The 25,981-nt window shown below is 40.1% G+C and overlaps 1 protein-coding gene across 1 annotated transcript in view; it reads right to left on the minus strand.

Moving 5' to 3' along the window:
- The window catches only part of SORCS3 (sortilin-related VPS10 domain containing receptor 3), a 640,372-nt gene that overhangs the window by 43,912 nt on the left and 570,479 nt on the right, over window positions 1-25,981 (minus strand). Inside the window, exons 15-17 of the mRNA XM_010859391.1 lie at window positions 15,121-15,238; window positions 14,018-14,151; window positions 2,104-2,217 (exon numbers count right to left, since the gene is read on the minus strand). Coding sequence (XP_010857693.1) covers window positions 2,104-2,217; window positions 14,018-14,151; window positions 15,121-15,238 — 366 coding nt within the window. The remainder of the gene's footprint in view (window positions 1-2,103; window positions 2,218-14,017; window positions 14,152-15,120; window positions 15,239-25,981) is intronic.

Consider the following 25,981-nt stretch of genomic DNA (forward strand, 5'->3'; position numbering starts at 1 on the left):
ATAAAGAAAGCTGAGTGCCAAAGAATTGATGCTTTTGAACTGTGGTGTTGGAGAAGACTCTTGAGAGTCCCTTGGACTGCAAGGAGATCCAACCAGTCCATCCTAAAGGAGATCAGTCTTGGGTGTTCATTGGAAGGACTGATGTTGAAGCTGAAACTGATGCTGGGAAAGATTGAGCGTAAGAGAAGAAGGGGACGACAGAGGATGAGATGGTTGGATGGACACGGGTTTGGGTGGGACTCCGGGAGTTGGTGATGGACAGGGAGGCCTGGCATGCTGCAATTCATGGGGTCGCAAAGAGTCAGACATGACTGAGCGACTGAACTGAACTGAACTGATGTGGCTTATAGTATAGTTCTTTCAGTCAGCACTGGTCTATATAATCAAATTTTCATAATCTATAGCTTCTTGCTGACCTTTATTCATTTAGAATATACTGAGCTTTACCTGTGATAGACATTTTAGAGGATGTCACATCTTAATGTACACTTGATATCATCCACTCTTGCTCTTTAACTATGGCCAGCTGGTGGATGATTTGTAACAGAAGCCAACATTTAAATAACCTAGAGGTATGTATAGGCATTTTTAGAGAATCTTAAAAAAAAAAAAAAAGAGTAATTTTTCCCTTTTATCTTCTTGAATTATTTGTTTGGCTATTAGCGGTTTTGGCACACTGAACTTGCTTAAAATTGGGTCCACATACCACATGATCATACGAGAAGCACTAATGCAATTACCTGCTTGCTCTGTCCAGGTGTGCTCTGGCTGAGACCTGGCCTAGCTGGTCATATATGCCTGTTACATTTCTCTTTCTCAAACCTCAAACTTTATTCTCTAACACCTCAGGTCTTTAAATTTCAGTCTGCAGGATCTGTAGTTTGAGTGACTTAACTCCCAAGACAGTCATCTACAATAAAATTATGTCAACAGTGCTTAAACTTCAGCTCAGATCCCAAGAATAGTTCTGTAAGAACCAAATATTTGGCTAAAAAAAATGTATACTTCTCAGAGTATCTCAGACCACTCGATACATCTCTTCCATCATGTTTTTTCTTCTTTCTAGACATCAGTTATGTAGATAGTACTCTGGCCACTATTTTAGATGGCTGGATGGCATCACTGACTCGATGGACGTGAGTCGGAGTGAACTCCGGGAGTTGGTGATGGACAGGGAGGCCTGGCGTGCTGCGATTCATGGGGTTGCAAAGAGTCGGACACGACTGAGCGACTGAACTCAACTGAACTGAAAGTAAAAATACTGAGATGGTGAGTAACTTGTGTGAGACGTTAGAAGATCCATCCACTGGAAGAGTTGAGACTGGATTCTAGTCCCTTGTTACTCAAAGATGAGTGCTGGGACCAGCAAAGACAACAATGTGTGGGAGTTTGTTGAAATAAAGAATTTCAGTGCCACTGTAGATCACCTAAATTAGGAGCTGCGTTTTAACAAGATCCCCAGGTGATTCATAGCACATAAAATTGTAAAAACGCTGTCTTCAACCACCAATCTGCTTTCCAAATCTGTACTTGGTCACCGAAGTGGCAAAGTAAAGGGGAAAGACGACAAATCACGGAGATTTTTTTTTTCAAGCATCTGAGGAAGTAATAAGTAACAAAAAGAGAAATATACATAATTTGACAATTATAGAAAGTGTGCCTTGAGCTTCTTATTCCAGGAGTTCCCAGGATGGGACTTTGACTTTTCATTCCATTTCTATCATTGGTCCACAAGAGCGTCAGCTCATCTCTCACTAAAGAGAACCATAATATCTGCATACCACTTGTGTTAATTTATTTCCATCAGGGTCTGGAAAATATGGTGGCATCTCTTTCCAGAAGAGAAGACCTGACTAAAATAATAGCTATGATATTTCAGAGGCAAATAGCAAAAGGCATTGAAATCTGGGTAATCAGAAATCTCTTCTATGTTCAAAAAAGCTAGGCTCAGCTAAAGAACCCCTCAACTTTCTTCAGAAGCCACCTGCTGTAAACAGACTCTATGTTCTTTCTTGCTTCACTAGCAATGCTCCTCTGATCCCAACTTAGTGAACAGTGAAATAGGAAGGCAGCGAGCGGGGTTCCCTCAGGTAAATTACTTACCCAGTACTGTTAAAGTAGCTTTGACCAAGGCTGCAGTCCTTTGATGGAGACGCTGGATTATACCAGAAAGCAGGGACACACTGGCTCTCTCCGTGTCTCTCATAGCCATAGTCACTGTCCAGAAAATAAACATTGAATACTGCTGTAGATGCACAAATGTGAAAATATCCAAAAACACATATAAACACAAATATATCTCTCTAACCATCCCCAAAGCCAAACACATTCTTTAAATATTCCCAGTAGGGGCAAAATTCATGCTTTGAAAACAGATTTTCAGACTCAGTCATTTGGAGTCCAGTGTACAGAAGACATGCTGCTGCTGCTGCTGCTGCTAAGTCACTTCAGTCATGTCTGACTCTGTGGGACCCCATAGACGGAAGCCCACCAGGCTTCCCGGTCCCTGGGATTCTCCAGGCAAGAATACTGGAGTGGGTTGCCATTTCCTTCTCCAATGCATGAAAGTGAAAAGTCAAAGTGAAGTTGTTCAGTCGTGCCCGACTCTTAGCGACCCCATGGACTGGAGCCTACCAGGCTCCTCTGTCCGTGTGATCCTCAGGCAAGAGTTCTGCAGTGGGGTGCCATTGCCTTCTCCAGACATAGTAGATTAGCAAACGGAGAGTCCAGGTTTAAAAAGGTGTGAATGCGTAAGGCACACTAGGTTGGGTGGGTGTGAGGGATGTCATAAGCTTAAAAGCTTATTTGGGGTCACAGTGGATTTACTGAAATAAATGGATGACAATCAAGAAGATGATTTTAAAAGTAAAGATTTATTTATGTGATATGGTTCCACACTTTATTCCAAAATGGATTTCATTGATTTTATCTTCATATTTTTTGAAATTCTCTCTCAAACACACATACACATTTGCATTCACTTTCAAACTTTCCCCAGCTATTTATAACACAAGCCCCATTTCCTTTAGGAAACAAATAAAAAACCCACAAAAGTTAAACCGTAGCTCTTCTCCATGTTTTTGTAAAAGCCGAGCCATAATAAAATGAAGAAAGGTCAGGTATGATCCCCTTCCTCTTCCCTCAGCACTCCAAAATGAGGGAGTCAAAGACCAGTGCGTGGTGTGAGAAGAGGGCTCCCATTGGAAATGTAAATGGTGTTGCCTTACTTCTAGAGGTTTTATAAAATGCCAAGAATTGTAAATGCCAAGGTAGAAAAAGAATAAGAAAGTAGGCATTATTGCTACAACCAACTCCAGGTCATTGAAGGTGGCTTCACTTGGCAGAAGTCATGTCTTTCTAAGTCAAGCATCCAAGGGTTTCCTGAAACCCAAAGACAAGGCAGACAATCTGGACCTTTGAATATCGATTCACTGGACCTTTGAATATCGATTCACTGAGTGTTAATGAAACATGCAACAATAGGAAATTAACTCTTTCCTGACTCACTCCCCCTTTCTTTTTCTATTCCCATATTTTTTGAGACATGATTTAATTAAAGATCAGTGAAAATAGAGGCAAATTGTCTATGTGGGCACCTGGGATAGGAATGAAAGGAAGAGAGGAAGAAAAGTTTAATTCTGCATTTATTTATTATTCAGTATGTGCCCTGTCCTGTGAAAGAAGAGCCATCATTCCTATTCTCAAGGGGTTTTCAGTCTTTTGGAGAGAGGAAGACACCATGCCTCCAATCCAACAAAAGGGCAGGAATACAGTCTGAAGCAGAGTACAATGTAACACAGTATGAAGCAGTACAGTTTAGAAGTACCAATTGACTGATGCGATTATATAAATATCTGCTGGATTTGATCCCACCCTACTTCTCACCACCTTCCTCCAAACCAAACTCAGACCAATCTTTCAACCTTCTTTGTCTTTGTATGTGGTATTTCCCTGGAGCTTTTGAAGCACTCTACCCTTTTCCGTATTAGGCAGTTTCCTAAACATCCTTCAATAGCTATGCCTGATGAAGCCATCCTTGCTTTCTAAAACCAAATCTTGGTGGCTCTACCATTTGGGGAAACATTGAGGCTAAAAGGGCAGTTACCTCTGTTGTTTTAGTTCAGCAATATTAGGCTCTAGAATAGGACACTGCAGGTCTTGAATAAATATTTAGTGGGTAAATGGTACTCTCACTGCATTTTTAAATAATCACACTAATTATCCCATTGCATTGGTCTATTTCTGCAGGGAGACTGTGAGCCTATGGTTAACTTCCCAGTGTGTACCACAAAGCATCCAGGAGCTCAAAACATGTCTGTGGAGTGAGTATGAGCTCGAGTCATTGCAGATGGCTACACAAAAAGGTGAAGCGCAAGACCAGCTTCAATAGGCGAGTTTAAATGAAACTGGAAGAAAAGGAGAATGGGACATGTTTGTCAAGGTAATCTTTTGCCACGCCTCCCAATTAATGATTGAAGATCTGCCCCCTGAGAGTTCATATGGACTTAGTATTGTGCCAGCTGCTAACAGCCCATGAGAGCCTACTTAAAATTCCAGGAACTTTGTGAGTTAGTTAAGGTTGTTAAACATAGTTTAAATAATGATTTAAATTTTATACAAAATTGTACTTATATTCAAAAGATAATACCTAAAACACAGAAATTCCCCCATTATTTTGCTGCATTTATTATTACTATATGCAATAAATACTACATATAAGATGTCATGATATAATCATTATATGCTCTTGAAATAATTTATGTCTGTGTACCTGTGTATGGTAGAAATACATGTTGTGTTTCCTAATTCTTCGTTCAGTGATGTCATGTTGGCAGCATGAAATTATATATCATGAGGATATTTACAGCAATCCCCAATCACTACTAATAAGGGCTTATTTACTTCTTTGTTCCTGAGAAAATTGAAAGTTGCCCAGTTGTGTCCAACTCTTTGCGACTCCATGGACTACACAGTCCATGGAATTCTCCAGGCTGGAATACTGGAGTGGGTAGCCTTTCCCTTCTTCAGGGGATCTCCCCAACCCAGGGATCAAACCCAAGTCTTCCGCATTGCAGGTGGATTCTTTACCAGGTGAGCCACAAGGGAAGCCCAAGAATACTGGGGTGGGTAGCCTATCCCTTCTCCAGAGGACCTTCCCGACCCAGGAATCGAACAAAGGTCTCCTGCATTGTAGGTGACTTCTTTACCAACTGAGCTATCAGGGAAGCCCAGAGAGCCAGTAGTTAAATATTTTCCAGCACAGTACTGAATATCTGATTTCAAAGTATTATTTACCTGTAGAAGGATTTGGGCTGTGATGGGCCTGCACTACTACAAAATCCCCTGATAGCTTTATGTGGTAAATCTATTGAATGTCCTGTTCATCCCAGAAATATTTGTAATTTTCGAAGGAAGGGTGCTCTCCTAAGCAGCTTTATGAGGGAGAGAAATGTCATATGCTCCTTGCTCAGTGTAACCATCTTTAGCAGTAATGTTCAGTTCTGCTACCTGTTTGTGATGCAGTAATTAAAGAAGGCCATGCTGCTTTGCCCCAAAGAGAAAAAGCACCGCATTAATATTTAATAACATTAATGGAAACATCACTAGCTGCCCCCAAGCTGTGGCTTTCTTCATTACCTTCTGCTAAATGTATACTATTGAATAAAATCTCTCATCCTATCCAAGTCCCCTCCCAGCTCTGAAGTTTTTATGATTTCAGCAAATAAGCAGGGCCAGCTGCTGCTCCAGCTTCCTAGGGAAACGTGTTTTTCTCTTGAATTGTGACATTTGGAGAGAATGTGCCAGAAAGTTCGATTCGCCTCAGGAAAGGAAGCTGCCACAGCTTCTGCAAACACACATGTAGTTTTCTTTAAGAAGTAAGTCACCTCTGTGTCTTCTTTGACTGTAAATGGGTTGAGAACTTCTAAAAGTTTAGGGGAAAATTGTCCATTTCCAGGGGCGTGTGTGTCTTCAAAATCCCACCCAGAGAGAAGCCTCAAACAATCCAGAGAGGGGACAGATAAGGAAAGGCTCAGAAACCAAACAGTTTCTGCATGTCAGAAAAGGGAGACTAGTATTACTGGGACCCAATCCCCTCAGTTCACAGAATGGAAAGGAGAAGAAAAAGAGAAAAAATGACTTGCTAAAGATTGTACACAGCTGTTGGGATGTCAATCAAAGGTGATAACTGAGACTCCTGACCCCTGGCTTGGCATTAGTATAAGCCCATGAAATAGGCATTTAATTATCAGTTCAGTTCAGTCTCTCAGTCATGTCTGACTCTTTGCGACCCCGTGGACTGCAGCATGCCAGGCTTCCCTGTCCATCATCAACCCCCAGAGCTTGCTCAGACTCATGTCCATCAAGTCAATGATGCCATCCAGCCATCTCATTTCCTGTCATCCCCTTCTCCTCCTGCCTTCAATCTTTCCCAGCATCAGGGTCTTTTCCAATGAGTCAATTCTTCACATCAGGTGGCCAAAGTATTGGAGTTTCAGCTTCAGCATCAGTCCTTCCAATGAATATTCAGGACTGATTTCCTTTACGATGGACTGGTTGGATATCCTTACTGTTCAAGGGACTCTCAAAAATCTTCTCCAACACCACAGTTCAAAAGCATCAATTCTTCAGCACTCAGTTTTCTTTATGGTCCAACTGTCACACCCATACATGACTACTGGAAAAACTATAGCTTTGACTATATGGACCTTTGTCAGTAAAATAATGTCTCTGCTTTTTAATATGCTATCTAGGTTGGTCATAGCTTTTCTCCCAGGGAGCAAGTACCTTTTAATTTCATGGCTGCAGTCACTATCTGCAGTGATTTTGGAGCCCAAGAAAATAGTCTGTCACTGTTACCATTGTTTCCCCATCTGTTTGCCATCAAGTGATGGGACTGGATGCTATGATCTTAGTTTTTTGAATGCTGAGTTTTAAGCCAGCTTTGAGGCCGATGTCATTCTGATCCCCTTGGAGCTGGCCAAGAAGTCATGGTCTCTGCTGGCCCAGGGGTAGGGAGTATCCTACTCTCAGACCATGCACAGTCCCATCAAGACTCACTGATCCCCAGTTCTTCCAGTCTCCCATTTTGGATTTAAGGCTCTAGGATGAGTATTTCACAAATGTCTCTGTCTCATTTTAGGAGACAATAGAGTGTGGTTGATTTGGGGTCAGATAGAGGTTTTTAGCAGACACAGCATGAACACTCAGCAAAGAGAAGCAATCACAACAAAAACAATGGACTAATAAACAAATCATTTTGTAATGCATAAGCCTAAATACAGCCAGAGAAATAGAAAGATAATTATATCCCAACCATTTTCATAAATGGTTTGAAAAACCAAACAATCATGGCTCAAGTATTTCTCCTAATCTAACACCAAGCTACCTATCTGCCCTTACCCCTCTATGCATCAACAGCCTTCATGTAACTGCTTTCTTAGATACGCTGCTCATTTTCCTCATACTTACTTAGCAGCAAGTCTACATAGCTCTATCACCACCTCCTACAGGAAGCCTTCCATCATTACTCCAGTCTTTGGTGGGCTCTTTGTTCTGAATACTCCCAATACTTTCAGGTAGGACCAATGTTGTCCTAAAGAACTTTCTGTCTGTGCTATCCAATATGGTAACCACTAGCCACATGTGACCATTAAGCACCCAATACATGGCTAACTGAAGAAATGAATACTTCGCTGTTTTTAATCTTAATGCAAATAACCACATGTGGCTAGTGGATACTATACTGTACAGCATAGGTCTGGATCATGAAATTCAACACCCAATTATACTCTTTATTATTTGCTGTCATGCTTTTTTGCATCCAATAACTCTGCTTTATATATCTTTGATTTTTCTACAATGTGCTATCTATAGAAAAAATACAATTGATTGGACTCTATACGCAGAATAACAAGGTTGAGTAGATTTCAGACATGACTGAATTTATGTACAATGGCATATCCAAGACTCTTCCCCTCACTCATCTACATTTCCACTTGATAAATGCACTCTGTGGATCTGGAACCTTCTGGGCATGGAAGATAAACACTAAGACATACTGAGACTTAGGACGCTGGAGTCAGACTATTATAATTTTAAGTAAATATATTAACATTTTTTTGTATCTCCATCTCTTCACCTATAAAATGTCTAAAATAACAGACTCTCCTTCTGGTTGAGAAATTAAGTGAGATTATCCATCTAAAAATCTTGGCACATAGTAGATGCTCAGCAAAACTTCTGCTGTGAGAGTGGTTGGATGAATGAGTAATAAAAGAGAATAGTGAGGCATAATTTCTAGCCCACACGGGTTTCTCACTGAACAAATGCACTTGGACCTCCCAGGGGTCAACTACCTCCTAGGAGACTCCGTAAGACTTGAGAGGAGACCTCTTACTCTCTGTTTTCTGACTACCCACTAGTCTGCTTACTTCTCAGGGAGGATTTGCCCCTGGCCCCTCACCAGTACCACGATGGAGGATGCTTCAGAGTGGTTCTCTACAGTAAACCTGAGGCTGGGGGATTTATGAGGCTATTAAGTAGAAACATCCATATTTATGTAAACTGCATACTTATTACTGATACCCACTCTGCATAGAAGTGAGAGTAGCAAAAGTCAATGAAAAGTGAAAGCATTAGTCACTCAGTCATGTCTGACTCTTTGCTATCCCAGGGACTGTAGCCTTCCAGGCTCCCCTGTCCATGGAATTTCCCAGGCAAGAATACTGGAATGGGTAGTCATTTCCTTCTCCAGGGGATCTTCCTAACCCAGGGATTGAACCCAGGTAATGGTTCCCTACAAATAACTGCATCTGAGAATCTATAAAGCCTTTCTTCTTCAAGTAGAGAAGGGATACAAGTGGAAAATACCTTTGCTTTGTGAATCCAGGCTGCACTCCTTAACTTTTTCACCAGAATCAAGGCATTCTCCATCCTTGGCATCCATTGGCATCCTCCCAAGTCTCCACTCCCTGCTGTCTCTCAGATTTAAAAGTTGCCTGGACCAGTCCAGTGAACATTACCTGATCTGATTTAGGGAAACAGCTAGGTAGAATGTGCATAAAGGCTTATGCTAACCAAGTTGGGCTTTTCATATTTTTTAGCTAACAATTCCTGGTAGGAAGGAGGCTTGAGAAGGAAGCAGGACTATGAAACTATTGCCATACATGGATTTTCCAGCACAATCATTAATGACAAACTATTTTTGATGGAAAAAACTGTATTTATGACTAACACTTATGCTTACTGAAGTTGACTTGAAAAGAAAAAATAAATATTCAGCCCCTTGTCCAAGACGTCATCATAACAGCAAAAAACCCCAGAAATTTCAGAAAGCAAACTCTCTTTGCCATATTCAAAAGTGGTGCCTAAATACTTTATTAGGTCACATGATTTTTTTTTTTTTTTTTTTGCTTTTTCTCTTAGATTATGACAACTAAGCCAGCCTGAAGTCTTGTGTGTTTGTTTGTCTTATCTCAGACTCAAGTTCTTCTATTTTCTTTTTAATATAAGGCGTGATCCCATTGTTCATTGCAGCACTATTTATAATGGCTAGAACATGGAAGCGACCTAGATGTCCATCTACAGATGAACGATAAAGAAGTTGTGATACATATACACAATGGAATATTATTCAGCCTTAAAAAGAAACACATTTGAGTCAGTTCTGATGATGTGGATGAACCTAGAACCTATTATACAGAGCGAAGTGAGTCAGAAAGATAAAGATAAATATCATATTCTAACACATATATATGAAATCTAGAAGAATGGTACTGAAGAACTTATTTACAGGGCAGCAGTGGAGAAACAAACATAGAGAATAGACTCATGGACACGGGGAGAAGGGAGGAGAGGGTGAGATATGGAAAGAGTAACATGGAAACTTACATTACCATATATAAAATAGATAGCCAATGGGAATTTGCTGTATGGCTCAGGAAACTCAAACAGGGGCTCTCTATCAACCTAGAGGGGTGGGATGGGGAGGGAGGTTCAAAAGGGAGGGGCCATATGTATACCTATGGCTGATTCATGTTGAGGTTTGACAGAAAACAACAAAATTCTGTAAAGCAATTATCCTTCAATAAAAAAAAAATTTTTTTTAATGAGGCATGATTGGCTATAGAAAGGCAAATGTATAATATCTTATATATCTCCTCTTAGAATTCTATAAAGCCTTCTTGAATGCCATATACTTATTACAATTCTAATTATTGTTGTTTAGTTGCTAAGTCAAGTCTGACTCTTTTGCAACTCCATGGACTTTACAATTCTGGTACCAATGGCCTAAACTATTCAATTTGGCATTGGTTTAGAGTTAATGGCACATTCTATATTAAACCTCATCACCAGGAGTTAACCTAAATCATTTGAGGATGAGTTTCAATTTTAGAATAATCAAATTTGGGGACTCTTTCTTTTGAAAAATAAAGTAAATCTAAAATAACAAAGACTTGTTTGATGAGAAATGGCATAATATAGAGAAGAGAATGTGGAATTTGGCTAGATTTGCTTTTGCTCCTCATCTCTTTCTCTCCCAGATTATGTGATCACAGTCAAGTAATTTATATTCCAGATGCTAATTTTCTTCTCATTAAAATATCATAGTAATGACACTGACATTACAGCGTGTTAGGTCCAGGTGGTTCTTGCACTGGCAAGCTGAGAACCATAGAGCAGGGCTCCCTTCCTCCACTTCTTCACTTATAGATGCATTTTGATAGCAGTTTCCAAAGAAGCATTTAGAAATAGTTTAAGCAAAGCCATCACCACTGAAATAAATGGATAACACTCAAAGGTACAACTCTGAACATAGTCCTTATATGGATATATGAGCTCTAGTTTACTTGCTAAAAATACCATGGGGACCACTTAACCCTGGGTTATAAGACTAAGAATAACCACAACAGCAAAAGCTATGTACACCATTAGGATAAATTCCTTATTCACATTAACGATGAATATGAATTCATTTATTCCTCCCTAGGACCCAATGAGATACATGTTATTCATTTGCAGTTTATAGCCCAGGATGTGAAGTTGTAGAGATTAAAAAATTTCCTAAGGTCAGAAATTGAGCATCAGAGCTGGGATATTTTTTTTCCAGACTAGTAAATATTAAAGTAATTGCTGAAGGAAAAATATTTATGTTACAATTCTTCCTTCAACTGTGAGGTTTCCCCCAAATGGGTGAGGGTCTAACAACTCAGAGAGACACAGGAGAAAATGTGGCATGACATACAGAAAGATGTGGAGTCAGTCTGCAGAAGGACACAAGAAAGGCTGACGTTGACATTCTGAATACTAAGGATGACATCAATATGTCATGTACCATAAATCTGAGTGGGCCACTGTATATACTGCTATGACTATTCTTCTGGATTATGGTGAATAATTAAAATTATTCTTCCCAAGTATGAAAATAGCCTTTGTTTCCAAAGGGTCAAAAATACCACAGATAGGATCCTGCCATTCAAATTAAATTCAACTTAGCACAGTCCATTCAGATGATTCTTCCTGAAGTCAAGCTTTTCAAGGCAGGGATGAAGAGCAGGTTGGGAGCAGTCATGATTGTCTCCTTTGCTTGCTATTACCAGTATAGTCCTGGTAGAAAGCAGGAAATGAAAGATGGATTCCCAAACATAATCAAGAAACAAGCTGGATGAAATGAGAATGAAGGGCATGAGGCTGTTGGGCAGGGGCAGCTGTTCTGTGCCTATATGGACTTAATTTAGCTATTAGACACAATTTAGTGGTAAAGAATCCACCCACAATGCAAGAGACACAGGTCTGATCCCTGGGTTGGGAAGATCACCTGGAGTAGGGAATGGCAACCCACTCCAGTATTCTTGCCTGGGAAATCCCATGGACAGAGGAGTCAGGTGGGCCACCATCAATGGGATCACAGAGAGTCAGACACAACTTAGTGACCAAACAACAACAATAACAAAACCCTAATGCACCTCTGTCATAGTCCTGCCCCTTCCATGTTTATAGGCTGTTACCCGAGCCCTTAGATTTGTCTTTTAACCTATAATTAATATAATGAAAATATATAAACTGAATAAACATATTCAGCTTTTGAATATGACACAGAGAAAGAATTCATCCAATTGGCATGAGCATGGAATCACTCTGCAATTACTAATGAGATCACTCATTCCCACATTTGGGAAGGTTTTTGCCTCTCCTAAAAGAAACAACATTCAGAAACACTGTACAACTGTTTTGTCCTTACACTGGGGAGGCACTAAGCATACAAAAATAAAGAAAGTCAAAAATTCCTGCACTCACAGCACTTACATTCTACTTGGGAAAGACAGGCAAATTATAAAGCAATCAAAACACACAATCTCTCTATTTGTGATTAATACTAAGATGACAATTGAACAGGGTGATATGCCTGAGACTGCCAGGGTAGGGGTGAGGTTAGATGGTCTCAGAAGGCATTTCTGAGCTGCGGTTTTTGCTGAAGTATGAGTGCTCCAACAGTGCCAGTCATACTGAGATTTGAAAGAAATATCTGTTCTTGCTGTTTCCTTTGCTTGGAATGAGTCTGGGTTAATCAAGGTGCAGGAGATAGTGGTATGGCTGCAAAACGGTGAATGAAGAGGGAATAGTAAGAAGTTAAGGAACAGTGCTAGTGGGTCAGTCATCTGCAGTGGAGTAAAGAAAGAAGGTTATATTATATTTTAAGGGAGCAGGAAAGCCACTGGAGTATTTAAAGCATAGGAATGATAAGATCTGACTTGGGTTTTTAAAATATAATTTTATTTCTTCTAAGGATGGATGGTGCTGGAGAAGATTCTTGAGAGTCCACTGAACAGCAAGGAGATCAAACTAGTCAATCCTAAAGGAAATCAACCCTGAATATTCACTGGAAAGACTGATGCTGATGCTGAAGTTCCAATACTTTGGCCACCTGATGCAAAGAGCCAACTAATTGGAAAAGGCTGATGCTGGGAAAGATTGAAGGCAGGAGAAGGGGGTGAAAGAGGATGAGATGGTTGGATGGCATCACTGATTCAATGGACATGAGTTTGAGCAAATTCCAGGAGATAGTGAAAGACAGGGGAGCCTGCTGTGCTGCAGTCCATGGATTCACAAAGAATTGGATATGACTTAGTGACTGAACAACAAGGATGGATTTCAAGGTGACCCAAATGGACATAGAGAGTGAATTAGTAAATGGTTGAGGTGATCCAGATGCCATGGACATGGGTAGCGGTGCTTTGTGTTGGAATGTGTTTTGGAAATAGAGACGTGCAGGGACTTCTGGAGGGCCTGCACCTGAGGGTAAAGGGAAAAATTAAGCTCTCTTGGGATTTGGACTGAATGGATGTCTATGTGTTTTACTGAATTTGGAAAACCTGGTCTGGGTTGGGGGGCTCAAGAGAAGCTGAAAAACTGCTTCTAATAGTGGGCATTCAGGAAGAACTCTGCTTGGCAACATAAACTTTGAAATCCCTGTTACCAATTCAAGGGAAGATGGATGCTGAGTAAACAGATGGACACAAATGTCTTCATCTAAGAGGAGAGACAGGCTGGAGCTGGAGGGAAATATTTGGAAATTTGTGAGTCATTAGCTAAGAGATGAGATCCAAACTCATTCTCTCTGGCTGTCATTAGAGGGAGGAAAAAAGAAATGGTGATAAGAGAATTCATTGGAAAGAGCACAGTTTGAGCTCACATGTGTGGAGGTGACTGCCCATGGTGGCAGCTCTCTAAGCTCTCCATGCCCAGCCCCTCCTCTTGGGGACTTTCCAGGACAGCTGCTAACTGAAGACGAGAAGTCCCCTTGGACACACCACTCTGGTAGGACAATGATCCTCCCTGTGAAAAGCTTCCCCCTCCTCCTTCTGGGGCTGTAGACATCCCATCTGGCCAGGACCTTAGGCAGCCAGGCTGGCAGGCCAGCTGAGTCATGCCTACCTCCTCAACTTCTTCTTCACTCTCATCCCCCAAACTAGTCAGTATCCAGCTGGAACTGCTGATGAGACATAAAGAGACTCACCATTCAAAGTCCCAGTCAGCACAGACACAGGGTTCTGAGACCACTGTCCCTGAGGAGTCTCGGCCCAGGGCACACTGAGCTCCTGGCTTGCGTTTCTTGAATATTTTCCTTTCTCCCATGACGCAAGGCTCCCCCTTAGGAAGAAAGTCCACAGTGAGAGAGACAGAAAAACACAAAAGACAGTGAAATAAGCCAGCATTAGTCTTTGCATTCTCTTTTGGTCACTTTATGTAGAAATTTCCCTCCTAGGAACCATTCAGGAGTATTCAAGATTAAAAGACTGATCTTTTACTACCAGGCAAGAGGAACACTGTGGGAGACTGGCCTATTACTGTCCCTCCACCCAACCTGGCCAGTGATGTCTGCTTCTCCACCTCTACAGAGAATGCAAACATTCCAGTCATCCCCACAGACCACTTGGCAATTGCCTCAATTGCCATAAATTCCAGTGGAAAGTAATCCACTGTTGGCATCTTTTTCACATCATCTTCAGAGCGAAACTGAAGTGGACTCGATATGTTCCCTCTCTATGATAAACAACCATGCCCGAGTCCTTATTCCTAGTCAAGAACAAAAAGAGAAGAAATTGGTACGAATTATAAGGACTCAATGGTTCTGAAGACAAAAGAATTCTGCCTGTGTTGACTAGCACTAAATATTTGCCTTGCGAGAGTCCCTCACCCTCCGCTTTCTTTGTTGTCCTGTTCCCAGGGCTCCTGGGCCCTGACTTCAGGATGGCCTGAGAAATGCTCCCACTGTTTCCATTAGAAGGTAAGATGATCAAACCGTTAGAGGGTGTGCTGGTTTTCTGGGCTTCATTTTCCATGGGTAGCACTAAAACCCCAGGTCATCACTGCTGCCTCTCTTCCAGGCTGCTCGGTGATTTCAATGAGTAGATCAGGATTCAGGGTGCACAGCAGTTCCAAAATATCATATGCCCTTGCTCAACCTGGTGTGTGAATTCCAATCCCACCCCCACAATTCACCATTTTCCCCAGATGGCCCACTACTTCCCTCCTCCAAATAGGAAGACCCAACAGGACCAAACAGGGCTTGCAGTGGCCCCTGTTTCCAGAGCCAGGATTCCCAAGCCGGTGTTGTACCTGATTGAGCAGGTGCCAGGTCTGATAGTCCTCCTTGCTACAGTGTCGGCTGAAGATTGATTTGTAGTCCACCTTCACCAACTGCCATTCCGAGCGGAGGCTGAAGTGGCCAAAAACTCTAAGTGTTTATGGGAGGAAGGAGAAAGACAAGCAGAGAGTCCCATAGTCAGTCACTAAAATGCAAAGACTAGAGAGAGAGAGGACTGAATTACAGCCTGGATTTTAAAGAGTCTTCCAAAACCAAGTGTTGGAAGTCCATTGATGGTAAAGTCCACTGCCCACACAACTCCAGCCAACTGACACGGTATTCACTGTGGATTTAAAATCATATATATATAATTGCTTTTGAATATGTATATATTTGCAAAATTAATATATGTGCTTTATAGGAAGAATATGAAGTATAAAAAGGTATACAGAAGGAAAAACTTTTCCAGTTGTCTACAATCTTCTACACAGGTATTAATTTGATAGCCAGCCTTCTTCTTAATACAAGCAACTACTGTTATATCCACTGATGTCCAAAGGCAGGGCTTCAGTTTTCTCATCTGTAAAGTAAACTTTATGTGTGTGTTTTTCTTTTGGGGGCGGGGGTTGGATTAGCTAATCTAAAGTATGATCCTGCCAACTCCAAAATTCTGACTGAATCTAAGCATGTTTTAGTTGAAATTCTCATCACTTAACTCACATGAATATCACCTTCTCTCCCTCCTCCCTGAAAAATCAGTCATCTCATAAAAAGAACTCATATTTATGTAAATCAAAGAAGCACACTGTCTGCATGACTTAGATAATCAATACTGACCTTTTCAAAGTCCAGCAGTTGATAGCCCTATAAATATGAATGATCAATCGTTTCTAGAAAAATAGAAAAGAAGACTGATCACCCATACTCCACTCGGGTGGCATGTCTTATAATTACAACGCAAGGCATCTATCACAGTGATATAAAGGAGACCAGTCATGCCCAGAACCAAAACCCACTGAAGTCTTTCAAGGAACTGGATGGCTTCCATCCCAGTAAGACTTAATCAGAGTCCTAGCTCTGAATTCTCCTTTTCCCAAATTCAAATATTCTTATGGTGACACCTAAAATACTAACTCCCCAGTCATGCCCAGAACCAAAACCCACTGAAGTCTTTCAAGGAACTGGATGGCTTCCATCCCAGTAAGACTTAATCAGAGTCCTAGCTCTGAATTCTCCTTTTCCCAAATTCAAATATTCTTATGGTGACACCTAAAATACTAACTCCCCAGTCATGCCCAGAACCAAAACCCACTGAAGTCTTTCAAGGAACTGGATGGCTTCCATCCCAGTAAGACTTAATCAGAGTCCTAGCTCTGAATTCTCCTTTTCCCAAATTCAAATATTCTTATGGTGACACCTAAAATACTAACTCCCCTCAAGAGACATTTCCTTCTGCTTTCTGAAAGATGAGGAAGCTTTGGGAGGGGTGGAGTGGATTAAACCTGTGAAATGCAGTAAAAATTGTTTTGTAGATTATATAACTTAAAATACACTGTAGGAAATGACTTTTAATGTTTAAAAGCTATGACAAACCTAGACCATGTATTAAAAAGCAGAGATATTACTTTGCTAACAAAGGTCCATATAGTCAAAGCTATGGTTTTTCCAGTAGTCATGTATTGATGTGAGAGTTGGACCGTAGAGAAGGCTGAGTGCCAAAGAATTGATGCTTTCAAACTATGGTCTGGAGAAGACTCTTTATAGAGAGTCCCTTGGACAGCAAGGAGATCAAACCAGTAGATGCTAAAGGAAATCAACCCTGAATATTCAGCTTCAGCTTCAGCTTGATGCTGAAGCTGAAGTTCCAATACTTTGACCACCTGATGCAAAATGCCTACTCACTGGAAAAGACCCTGATGCTAGGAAAGACTGAGGGCAGAAGGAGAAGGGGGGCGACAGAGGAAGAGATGATTGGATGGCATCATCAACTCAATGGACATAAGCTTAAGCCAACTCTCAGAGATTGTGAAGATCCAGGAAGCCTGGTGTGCTGTAGTCCATGGGAGCACAAAGAGTCAGACACCACTGGGCGAGACTGAACAGCAACAACAATAATCATTTACACATTAAATAAAGCTTTTTAGATCCTTGTCTGAGGAAAAAAAGATTAAACAGACTTCGAGGGAAAGACTGGTTTTCTCCTTTAGTAAAACTGTATGGTCTTTGCATGAACCTTACCTCACTCCTGACTAGTAGGAGCTGAGGGGTTAGATTATCCTAGATTGTGTGGCCAGTACTATGTGGGGTACCTGCTCTGCCATCCCTTCTGTTCCATCACATTCTTGCTACATTTAGTAGCAAATATACTATATCCATGCCAAGTCTATATTAAGGTATTTCTACCATTTACTAATAGATCTGATACAGTTCATGGAAAGGTCATGAGTCAATCAAATTTCAATCTTTAACAAAACACTTCTTTTTTATAAAAAGTTTCTATCTGTTTTAAAAGAGGAGAATAAGGGTAAGAGCTCATCAAAAAAACAAACAAACAGTGCGAGAAACTTTGAGGAATGTCTTCTTCCCTCCTTATCCAACCTATCTAAATCCTCCCACATTCGAATGCCCCCTCCTCTAGAAAGTCTTCCCTGATTGCAGTACCCTGAGTAACAGGATATTAGTGATGCTAAACAAAAAATAAACACTTCTGCCTACTCTGAATAGTTTACAGTTATTGTATGGATCACAAAATACATTGTGTCAGATTAATCACATTTCTTTCCATGGTAAGATAACTAGGCAGACAGAAGAAGGAAATATGAGGCACATGGTTTACCCGGATATCAATGAGGCATCTACAGAGTCTGCTGCTGCAGTCTTGAAGATGAAAAATATAAGCCAGGTGCTGGTAAAATTATGTGGCTGAACAGGACCCAATTAAGGCATTAAAATCAACCAGGAGGGAGGGGGTGTGTAGTCAGCTGCTATCTGCAGCTGTCTGCTCTTCCTTGTTCATCATTTTTATTAATGACTTTATGACATGGAAATAATGGTCATCATTGAAAATTGCATTTTCTGATGACACAAAACTGGAAGAAACAGTCAATATGCTTGATGGCAGAATAAGGAACCAAAAAGCTCTTGACAGATTAAACAGACAGGCTGAATTTAATAACATGTGATGTAACAGGGAAAAAACTGTCAGGTCCTTCCCTGGCAACTACATAAGTATTGGATAAAAGAAATGTGACTTGTTGCAGCTCGGGATAAATAATGATGATGATGACAATGAGGATGCTAGCTTAAGAATTTTCATATACAATGTGATTAACATAAGTAAACACTTCAGAGACCAAAAATACTTAAGATAATCTTAGAATGCATTAATGAATGAAGAATTTTGTATACTGCCTAGAACAAAGAGGCAGTGTCCTGGTCTGGTTTACATTGACTAGATCACAAAGGAAAATTTTACTTAGTGCTGAGTGTCAGCTTTAATGCAGAGAATAGACTGAGTATCTCCAGAATTGGGGGCTTTGGTAGTGGTGGTGGTGGAGTTTTTATCTCTTGAAATTTTAAATAAAAATATGCATTTATTGGGATGTGTTTGTTTATCCATGGAGAAGTTATATATCTTTTATCAGATTTTCAAAAGGGTTCACAGTTCCCAAAGTTTAAGGACCATTGAAAAAAAGAGGATTAAGATGATGTACTAGATTAAATAGTGGATCCCTAAAGAGATATGACCACAATCTATTCCCTGTAACCTGTGAATGTGACAGGTTAACTGCAAAAAAGTCTTTGCAGATGTGGGTTAAGAATCTCAAGATAAAATCATCCTGGCCCTAAGTCCAATGACAAGTATGCTTATAAGAGATACAAAGAAGAGAGACATGCAGAGATGTGAAGCCTATGTGAAAACAGAGGTGAAGACGAGTTACACAGACATAAGCTAAGAAACACCTGGAGCCGCCGAAAGATGGAACAAGCCTAGAATGAATTCGATTTCTTTTTCCGTTTCATCTAAATTAAGGTTTATTCTTAAATGCCACCCAGTTTGTAGAAATCTGTTACAGGAGGCACAAATATAAGAAATAATAAATAAAATGAAATAATACAAAAGGTGCTATGATTCGAGGCCAATTTTCAGCTACCAATCCAAGAAGTGGTGTAAACACTATGGCTGGTTAACCTGGAGATGACTTAGGAAGGGTCAGGGGAGTGAAGACCAATAAACAGGTGCTCCAGGGAGATGTCTACAGTATTAAAAAATAACAGGAAATAAAAGTTCAGAAGTTTACAAAATAGGAGAGATTGTTCTAATAGACAAAGTTGCCCACACAGGAAAGGAATAGCTCAAGAGTTAGTAACCAGAGAATCTCACCCTCAGACGTCGTCATTTCCCAGGGCTGATGCTGAGGAAGATGCAGGGAACATCCAAGTACACAGCTGAACTGACGCTGAGCCTCTAAGCACGTCCACGGTGTTGGTCTTCCCAACTCTTTGGGATATCTGTTTCTGATCCCAGGGTGCTCATTTCAGAACTGAACACAATAGGTGCCCAGTCGGGACTTGGGGACTAATTTAGATTCTTCTCTTCCGCAATCTTGGCAGGTCACTTCCTTTCATCTACATTTCTTTGATTTCTATGACAGATTTCCCTGTACCATGTTTCCTAGGTCTTTCCCCAAACTCTAAATTGACTTGCTAATATTTCCATTTGAAAGTTGGCTAGTCTGCTTCTCCCATGGGGTCACTTTCATGTGCCAGATGCAAAATTTTAAACATTTAATGCTAGCATTACTAGCTTTGTTCATTTTCTCACTGGACCCCAACTGATATTAGTAGGGTAAAATCTCTTGGCAACTTTCAGACACTGATGTACTTCCCATCTCTCTATCCATTATCAGTTCATGGTGGACTCCTTCCTGTGGGGCATGAGTGACTCTGATACAGGGTGTCTCTTTTACAGAGATGTGGCTTCCCTAACTCTGTTCAATATTGAATTCACTCACTGATCTTCTGATTAGAGTTGTGGAAGATGAAATGACAGAAACACAGCAAACTAAGTAGGAGATAAAATAAGGACTTACTTAATTTCAAGCATTTCTCAACCCTTTTCATATCTAACCTTAGAACATATGTTAATATTCACAACGGGAATCTGTAGAAGTGAGAACCCAGTAGAGAAATCAGAGAGATTAGAAAACAAGCCCCTCACTTTGGGGTGATAAACACTAATTAGATCTACTTGGTCCTGGATTGGAGAAAGAGAAAGTCTAGACTGCTTTTAAATAATAGTACAAGAATAAAATTTCTCAGATAAAAACTCATCTCCTTAGGGAAATGTTGCCCTGAGCTTATGACCAATAAACTAGGAATAGCATATTCATCCCACTTGTGGTAACTTTTTGGGAAACAAAAGGTTTAATTTAATTGTATTTAATTTTCTTGTATTTTTGGTCAAATTTGTATCAATGAGTTAGAAAGCTCCATAAAGCTGGGAACGTTATTGTACTTCTTTGGACCACATAAAGCCTTTCAATTGTAGTTGCTTGACAAAGAATGGCTGACTCCTGAGTAAATAGTGGAACAAGCAATTCTAGAGCATGGCTTCATTTTCAAGTCTGACAAAAAAAGCCAATTCCTAGCATAGCCAAACCATGGTCATCCACAGCCATACTTTCTTGCCATTATCAGATAAACTATTCTGACCTCTTTTTTTCAAAAATGTATTCCTAGTCCCCCTTAACTCAAAGCATATTTTCATCAACATAATCAAAACCCTGAGATAATGTATGGAAATACCTTGAAAATCCCAGTGGATAATAAGTGTTCATTCCTATCTCCATCATTCTCATTGTTGGGACCCCCACAGATTCATACCCAAGGCCCTGCTCATCAAGAGGTTTCAATAAGGTTGTCTCAAAATTCCCTTTCCAAGGTAAATACTAACCTCAAATGCAGGGCTTCTTTGTCTTTTGTGTGTCTTTTCCTTCTATACAGCCTTGGAGAAAGTAGATAACTCATACAAAAATACAGATGACTGTCTGGAAAGGGTAGGCTACTCTTTAGTTCCTTTGAAGAAGTTGCTCCCAACCACAGAACAAAATAAATGAATTCTCTGAGCCACTTCTCACAATATGGATTTTCAGGAAAAAGCAATTAAAATTTATTACTTCTGTTTTTCTTTTTCTTTTTACCTTGTCACCTGTATTTTTTTTTTTTTCATGAGAGTTTTTGGCTCCACTCAAGATTCACCTTCTTCTTGGGCTTTACAAACCTGAGAGCATCTCTATCCTCCTTTAACCTCCTCTGTTGCTCTGTCTGTGCTGTTGTGACTCTGGTAACAAAGTGCCCTCCTAAGCTCTTGTGTGGTTGTTTACCTTTTAACATACAGGTAGTCTGGGCATGGCAATACCAGGTAAGGGAATAGAAGACTTGGCTTTTCCTAGTCCTTGTCTACTACTAAATTAGCTAGGTGACTTTGAGCAAATCACTTCATCTCTCAAGCTTTCAGCTTCCTTACACAACATTTTTATTCAGTGACACATATACTGAAAGGATAGGATGCAAAAATTGTCTAGATGAAACATGGCTCATTAAAAACAATTTCCAAGAGTTTATTTTCTTTTAATCCTTATGTCTACTTTGAGGTGAACGAACTATCTCCTGGTGACCCCATACACAAAGGATTTAACAATTAGAGTCACTAATCTTTGTCTCCACTGGCAATTCTTTCATATAACAGATGCTCAAAAAATAGTTCTGGGTTGATTACGGGGTAGAATTAATCTATCAAAATTGTCTACTTCTTCCAAAATTGGGGTGATAGCTTTATCTCGCCTTATTTCTGGGCCAAAGAACATGGTTGAGTTGTATGTCCTTTGGGGTTTAAATGAAAACAATCTCAGGAAAAATAGCAGCAGTATCTCTACCTCTTGTTATCACGGACTGCACTAGGATTCCCACAAACATCTGTGATTTGCTGGGACCCTAAATAACACACCTTCTCTAATCCACTATCCAGACCTGAGTAGGCCTTGTGGGGAGGGAAGTGATTAATTTGAGGGAGGGAGGTAGTTTATAAAAGTAAAAGACTTCATTAGAATTCCATCCACACAGAGGGTTAGCTACACATTAATTAAATGATTTCAAAGGGGATCTTGGTATATAATTGTTATAATTTAGGTGGAAACAATGCCACACTAAGTGTAATTAGAGGAGCAGGCTCTGTAAGGATGTTTTCCTCTTTACTGGAGAGCAACTCTGGGTCACCTGATTCTCCCCTGCATAGTAACTGGGTGCTTTTTTCAACCTCCAAATGCACCACCTTTATATACAGTTGTAAAAGCTGAACGAAATTTCAAGAAGAGACTGGTTGACCACAATTCTTCCAAGAGGAAAATGACAAGAATTCATTATTAGGAAACCACTGGAAATACGTAAATGAAAGAACAGTTCTTGGGGAGTCAGATTAGCAGGCATGTCACTGCAGACTGACTTTTGAGGAAACACTCGATCGAACTCAACTAAGATAATATTATGCTGTCATCAACCTGCCCCAGGACTCCCTTCCTTTATCTTCCTCAGTGACTCCAGCACAAGCACCTTGAGTTCTTGGAACCACCAGCTCACTCATCTCTATCTGCCTCAAGAAAGAGAACAAGGCCAAAATTGACTCTGTCGGTTTCTTCCTAATTTTCCTCTTTCTGTTAATATTAGGCTAGAAACCTCTGCATTAGCAGAGACTTAGCCCTCAGCCTGTCCTCGATCTTAAACTCTAGCCTGGCACTCCATCCTTTTCTTACACTTCTACAAAATGTCTCACATCCACCAACTTCTGTATTCCACTCCTACGCCTTGATAACTAATAACGGCTACCATTGACGGCTACCACTGACGGCATGCTTGTCAGACTCCAGGGACTCTGCTGAATGTTCCTCAGCTATTATCATCCTGAATCGTCCACACAATACCAGGGAATCTTAGGCACAGCCATTTCAGATGAGGAAAACTGTGGCTCTAGGACCATGCTCAAGGTCAAGACTGAGTTGGGAATCAAGCTGACATTCATGTGAAGCCAAAGCTCTTCCTGGCTGTGCTTCCTCCTTTTGAAGATGATATTTCAGGCTCTCAGTACCTCCTGCCTCACTAGTTTACACCTACATCTTCATGAAACCTGTCCCCCACCTGCTCCCAGACCGTTGTCTTAGAGCATTATTTCAATGACACTACACACCTGCTCAGAAATTGCAGGTTATGGAACAGGGACCACTTCCTAGAATTAGCATTTCATCCTATGCCATTCCATCATAAGCTCTGACTTAAAGGCCACCTTCTCTTAAAAGTGTGGTCAAAGTCTAAAGTTTTGACTTCTAAACTTTTGACTTCCTGTATGAACAGATGGTAATCTTCTCCGCCAGGCAGAGGGCTTCCTGCTCAGAAATTGCAGGTTATAGAACAGGGACCACTTCCTAGAATTAGCATTTCATCCTATGCCATTCCACCATATTCCTTTCCAAATTTTCTTCCTTCTCCCCTCTCTGTCCTAGCCAAACTGGTCTCTTTCCCTTTCTACAGGTGCCTGCTCTACATAGGTACTTGTGTTTGTGTGTACACACATGTGCTGATAATAATAGCTGTGGAATGCTTATCAGAGTCTCTAGCAAACACATATACACACATACATACACATACCCACATATACTCCTGATTACACACCTCGTTTTTTTCCATGCTTTTCATTAGAAATAGCCTCCTATAGTCTTTGCCTGCTCTAAAACCAACACAAGCTCTGACTTAAAGGCCACCTTCTCTTAAAAGCGTGTTCGAAGTCTAAAGGATCTCTCTTCTAAACTTTTGACTTCCTGTATGAACAGATGGTAATCTCCTCCTCCAGGCAGAGGGCTTCCTCGGTTTTTCAAACACCATTCTTTCCACCTCCCTCTTCTCTAAGTATACTTCTCTCCTCACCCCTCCTCTTCACATCTGTGCTGGTAACGTAAGCCTTCTTTTTCTCTATCCCTACACTTGGCATTTGTGCTTCACATGTGGGTCAAGAGGTCCCCTAATGTCCTTCTATGACACTTATCTTTTCAACTTGAACTTCTATGCAGAAAACTCCCAAGGAACCTACTCTTGTTCCTGAACTCTTACAAGATTTAGTCATGAATATGACACTAAGAACTGTGAATTTGATATAAGAGCCTCCCTATCTACCTTTGTAGTATTATGTCCTGCTACTTCATAGTATTCCTCATGCTCAGACAGAATTCCATTTGTTCCAGTAAAAGAAATATGACTTCCTAGTGCCTGCTCTTCTTCTGCCTAGGATGCCTCCCCCAACATCTTATATGTCCAACTCCTGCCCATTCTGCAAGTCCCAAGGCAAATAATATGCAGTGTTTCTTGGGAGGGAGATTAAGGGGGAGGAAAACTGTTCAAATCTAAGCATTTTGTAGTGACCATATTGATTTCTCTTTTCAAAAATAAACAGATGAAGGTTTTAAAATTTATTTTCTTATCACTTAAAGATTTTGATCAATTTGTAATGTTTAAAGAGAATATAATCTCAATGATATCAGTTCTTTGGAATTAGTCTAGCCTTTCTATACGGCCCAGTATGTAGTCAATTAAATGATATATTGAATGTTTTCTCTAAAAATGTATTCTCTATTTGTTGCATGGAGGGTCATATACAGTTCTTTTAAATCAGGTTTCTTAATAGTGTCATTCATATTCAAAATCACATGAACTTTTGGACTGCTTGCTCTGTGTGAAATTTATTAAACTATTCCTCTATGATATTTTAAATCTTCCATTTCTCCTCAAGTCTTTGTAAGTTTTTATATTGTGTAAACATAGCACTCTACAGATTTTGAGATTTTTCTATCTTCTTCATGGATTATTCTTCTTCATTTTAATTTAAAGGCTAACTTTTTGCTCTCTATATCTTCTTCCTCTATTCCTTTCTTATAAAGAAAAAAATGATCTCTTTACTTTGAATTTTTGTAGCATGTTTTTCTGTTGTGAGTATCATCCTTAGCACTTCCAACAGGTATCATAATTCATAAAATACGTCCCTATATATAGTATTGCCTTCACTAGATTTTAAACTCTTACAAGTCTTCAACTTACACAAATTTTGTCTTGCGCAGTACCATGTGTTGTCTGGGAAATGGTCCAACATAAAATATGCTGACTTCATATGGGCCAGTATGTGAGCCCCAGTCCTGGACCAATGGGAAGTTCTGTATACATATTAATTAGACTTCAGATTTCTCATGTGCAAAATGAAGATAACAGCATGACCTAGAAGAATTCTGAGGTTTAAATGTGTTGTATATTTGTAATATTTAGTAGAAAGTAAGAAATGAATACTTTAAACTACCTATCATATTTTATATAATAGGACTTAAATATGATAATTCATTTCATATCTTTTGTTGGATGCCTGAGGATTTGTGGGCAGATAGTACATCTTATGCTTTTATATTCCCGCTATCTCTACTTTAAGACCTTGCAAACAGTAGGTATTATAGCAGAAGTCAATCAAATAACACCAATAATAATAAAAACACCAATATTAGTGATCATTTATTGAAACTTATAATGTGCTAACCACTTTGTGTGAATTATCTCATTTATTATTCCCATGTAACAGATAGGGAAGCTAAGCCTCAAAGAAGCTAAATAGCTCATATAAAAAGGTTATGCAGTGAATAGGTGTTGGAGCCAGGAGTCCAATTGACATGATTGCTGCTGATGTTATAACATGATTCTCAGCACTGTGCTTTCAACAAGACTTCATATCCCTTTTCAAGCATTTTGTGACTCATTAGCAATCATCTGACTGCACTGTTTGGCACAGACGTATGGGTATGGGGGTCT

This window comes from Bison bison, unplaced genomic scaffold, assembly GCF_000754665.1.
Source record: "Bison bison bison isolate TAMUID 2011002044 unplaced genomic scaffold, Bison_UMD1.0 scf7180017864456, whole genome shotgun sequence".
Classification (NCBI taxonomy): Eukaryota; Metazoa; Chordata; class Mammalia; order Artiodactyla; family Bovidae; genus Bison; species Bison bison.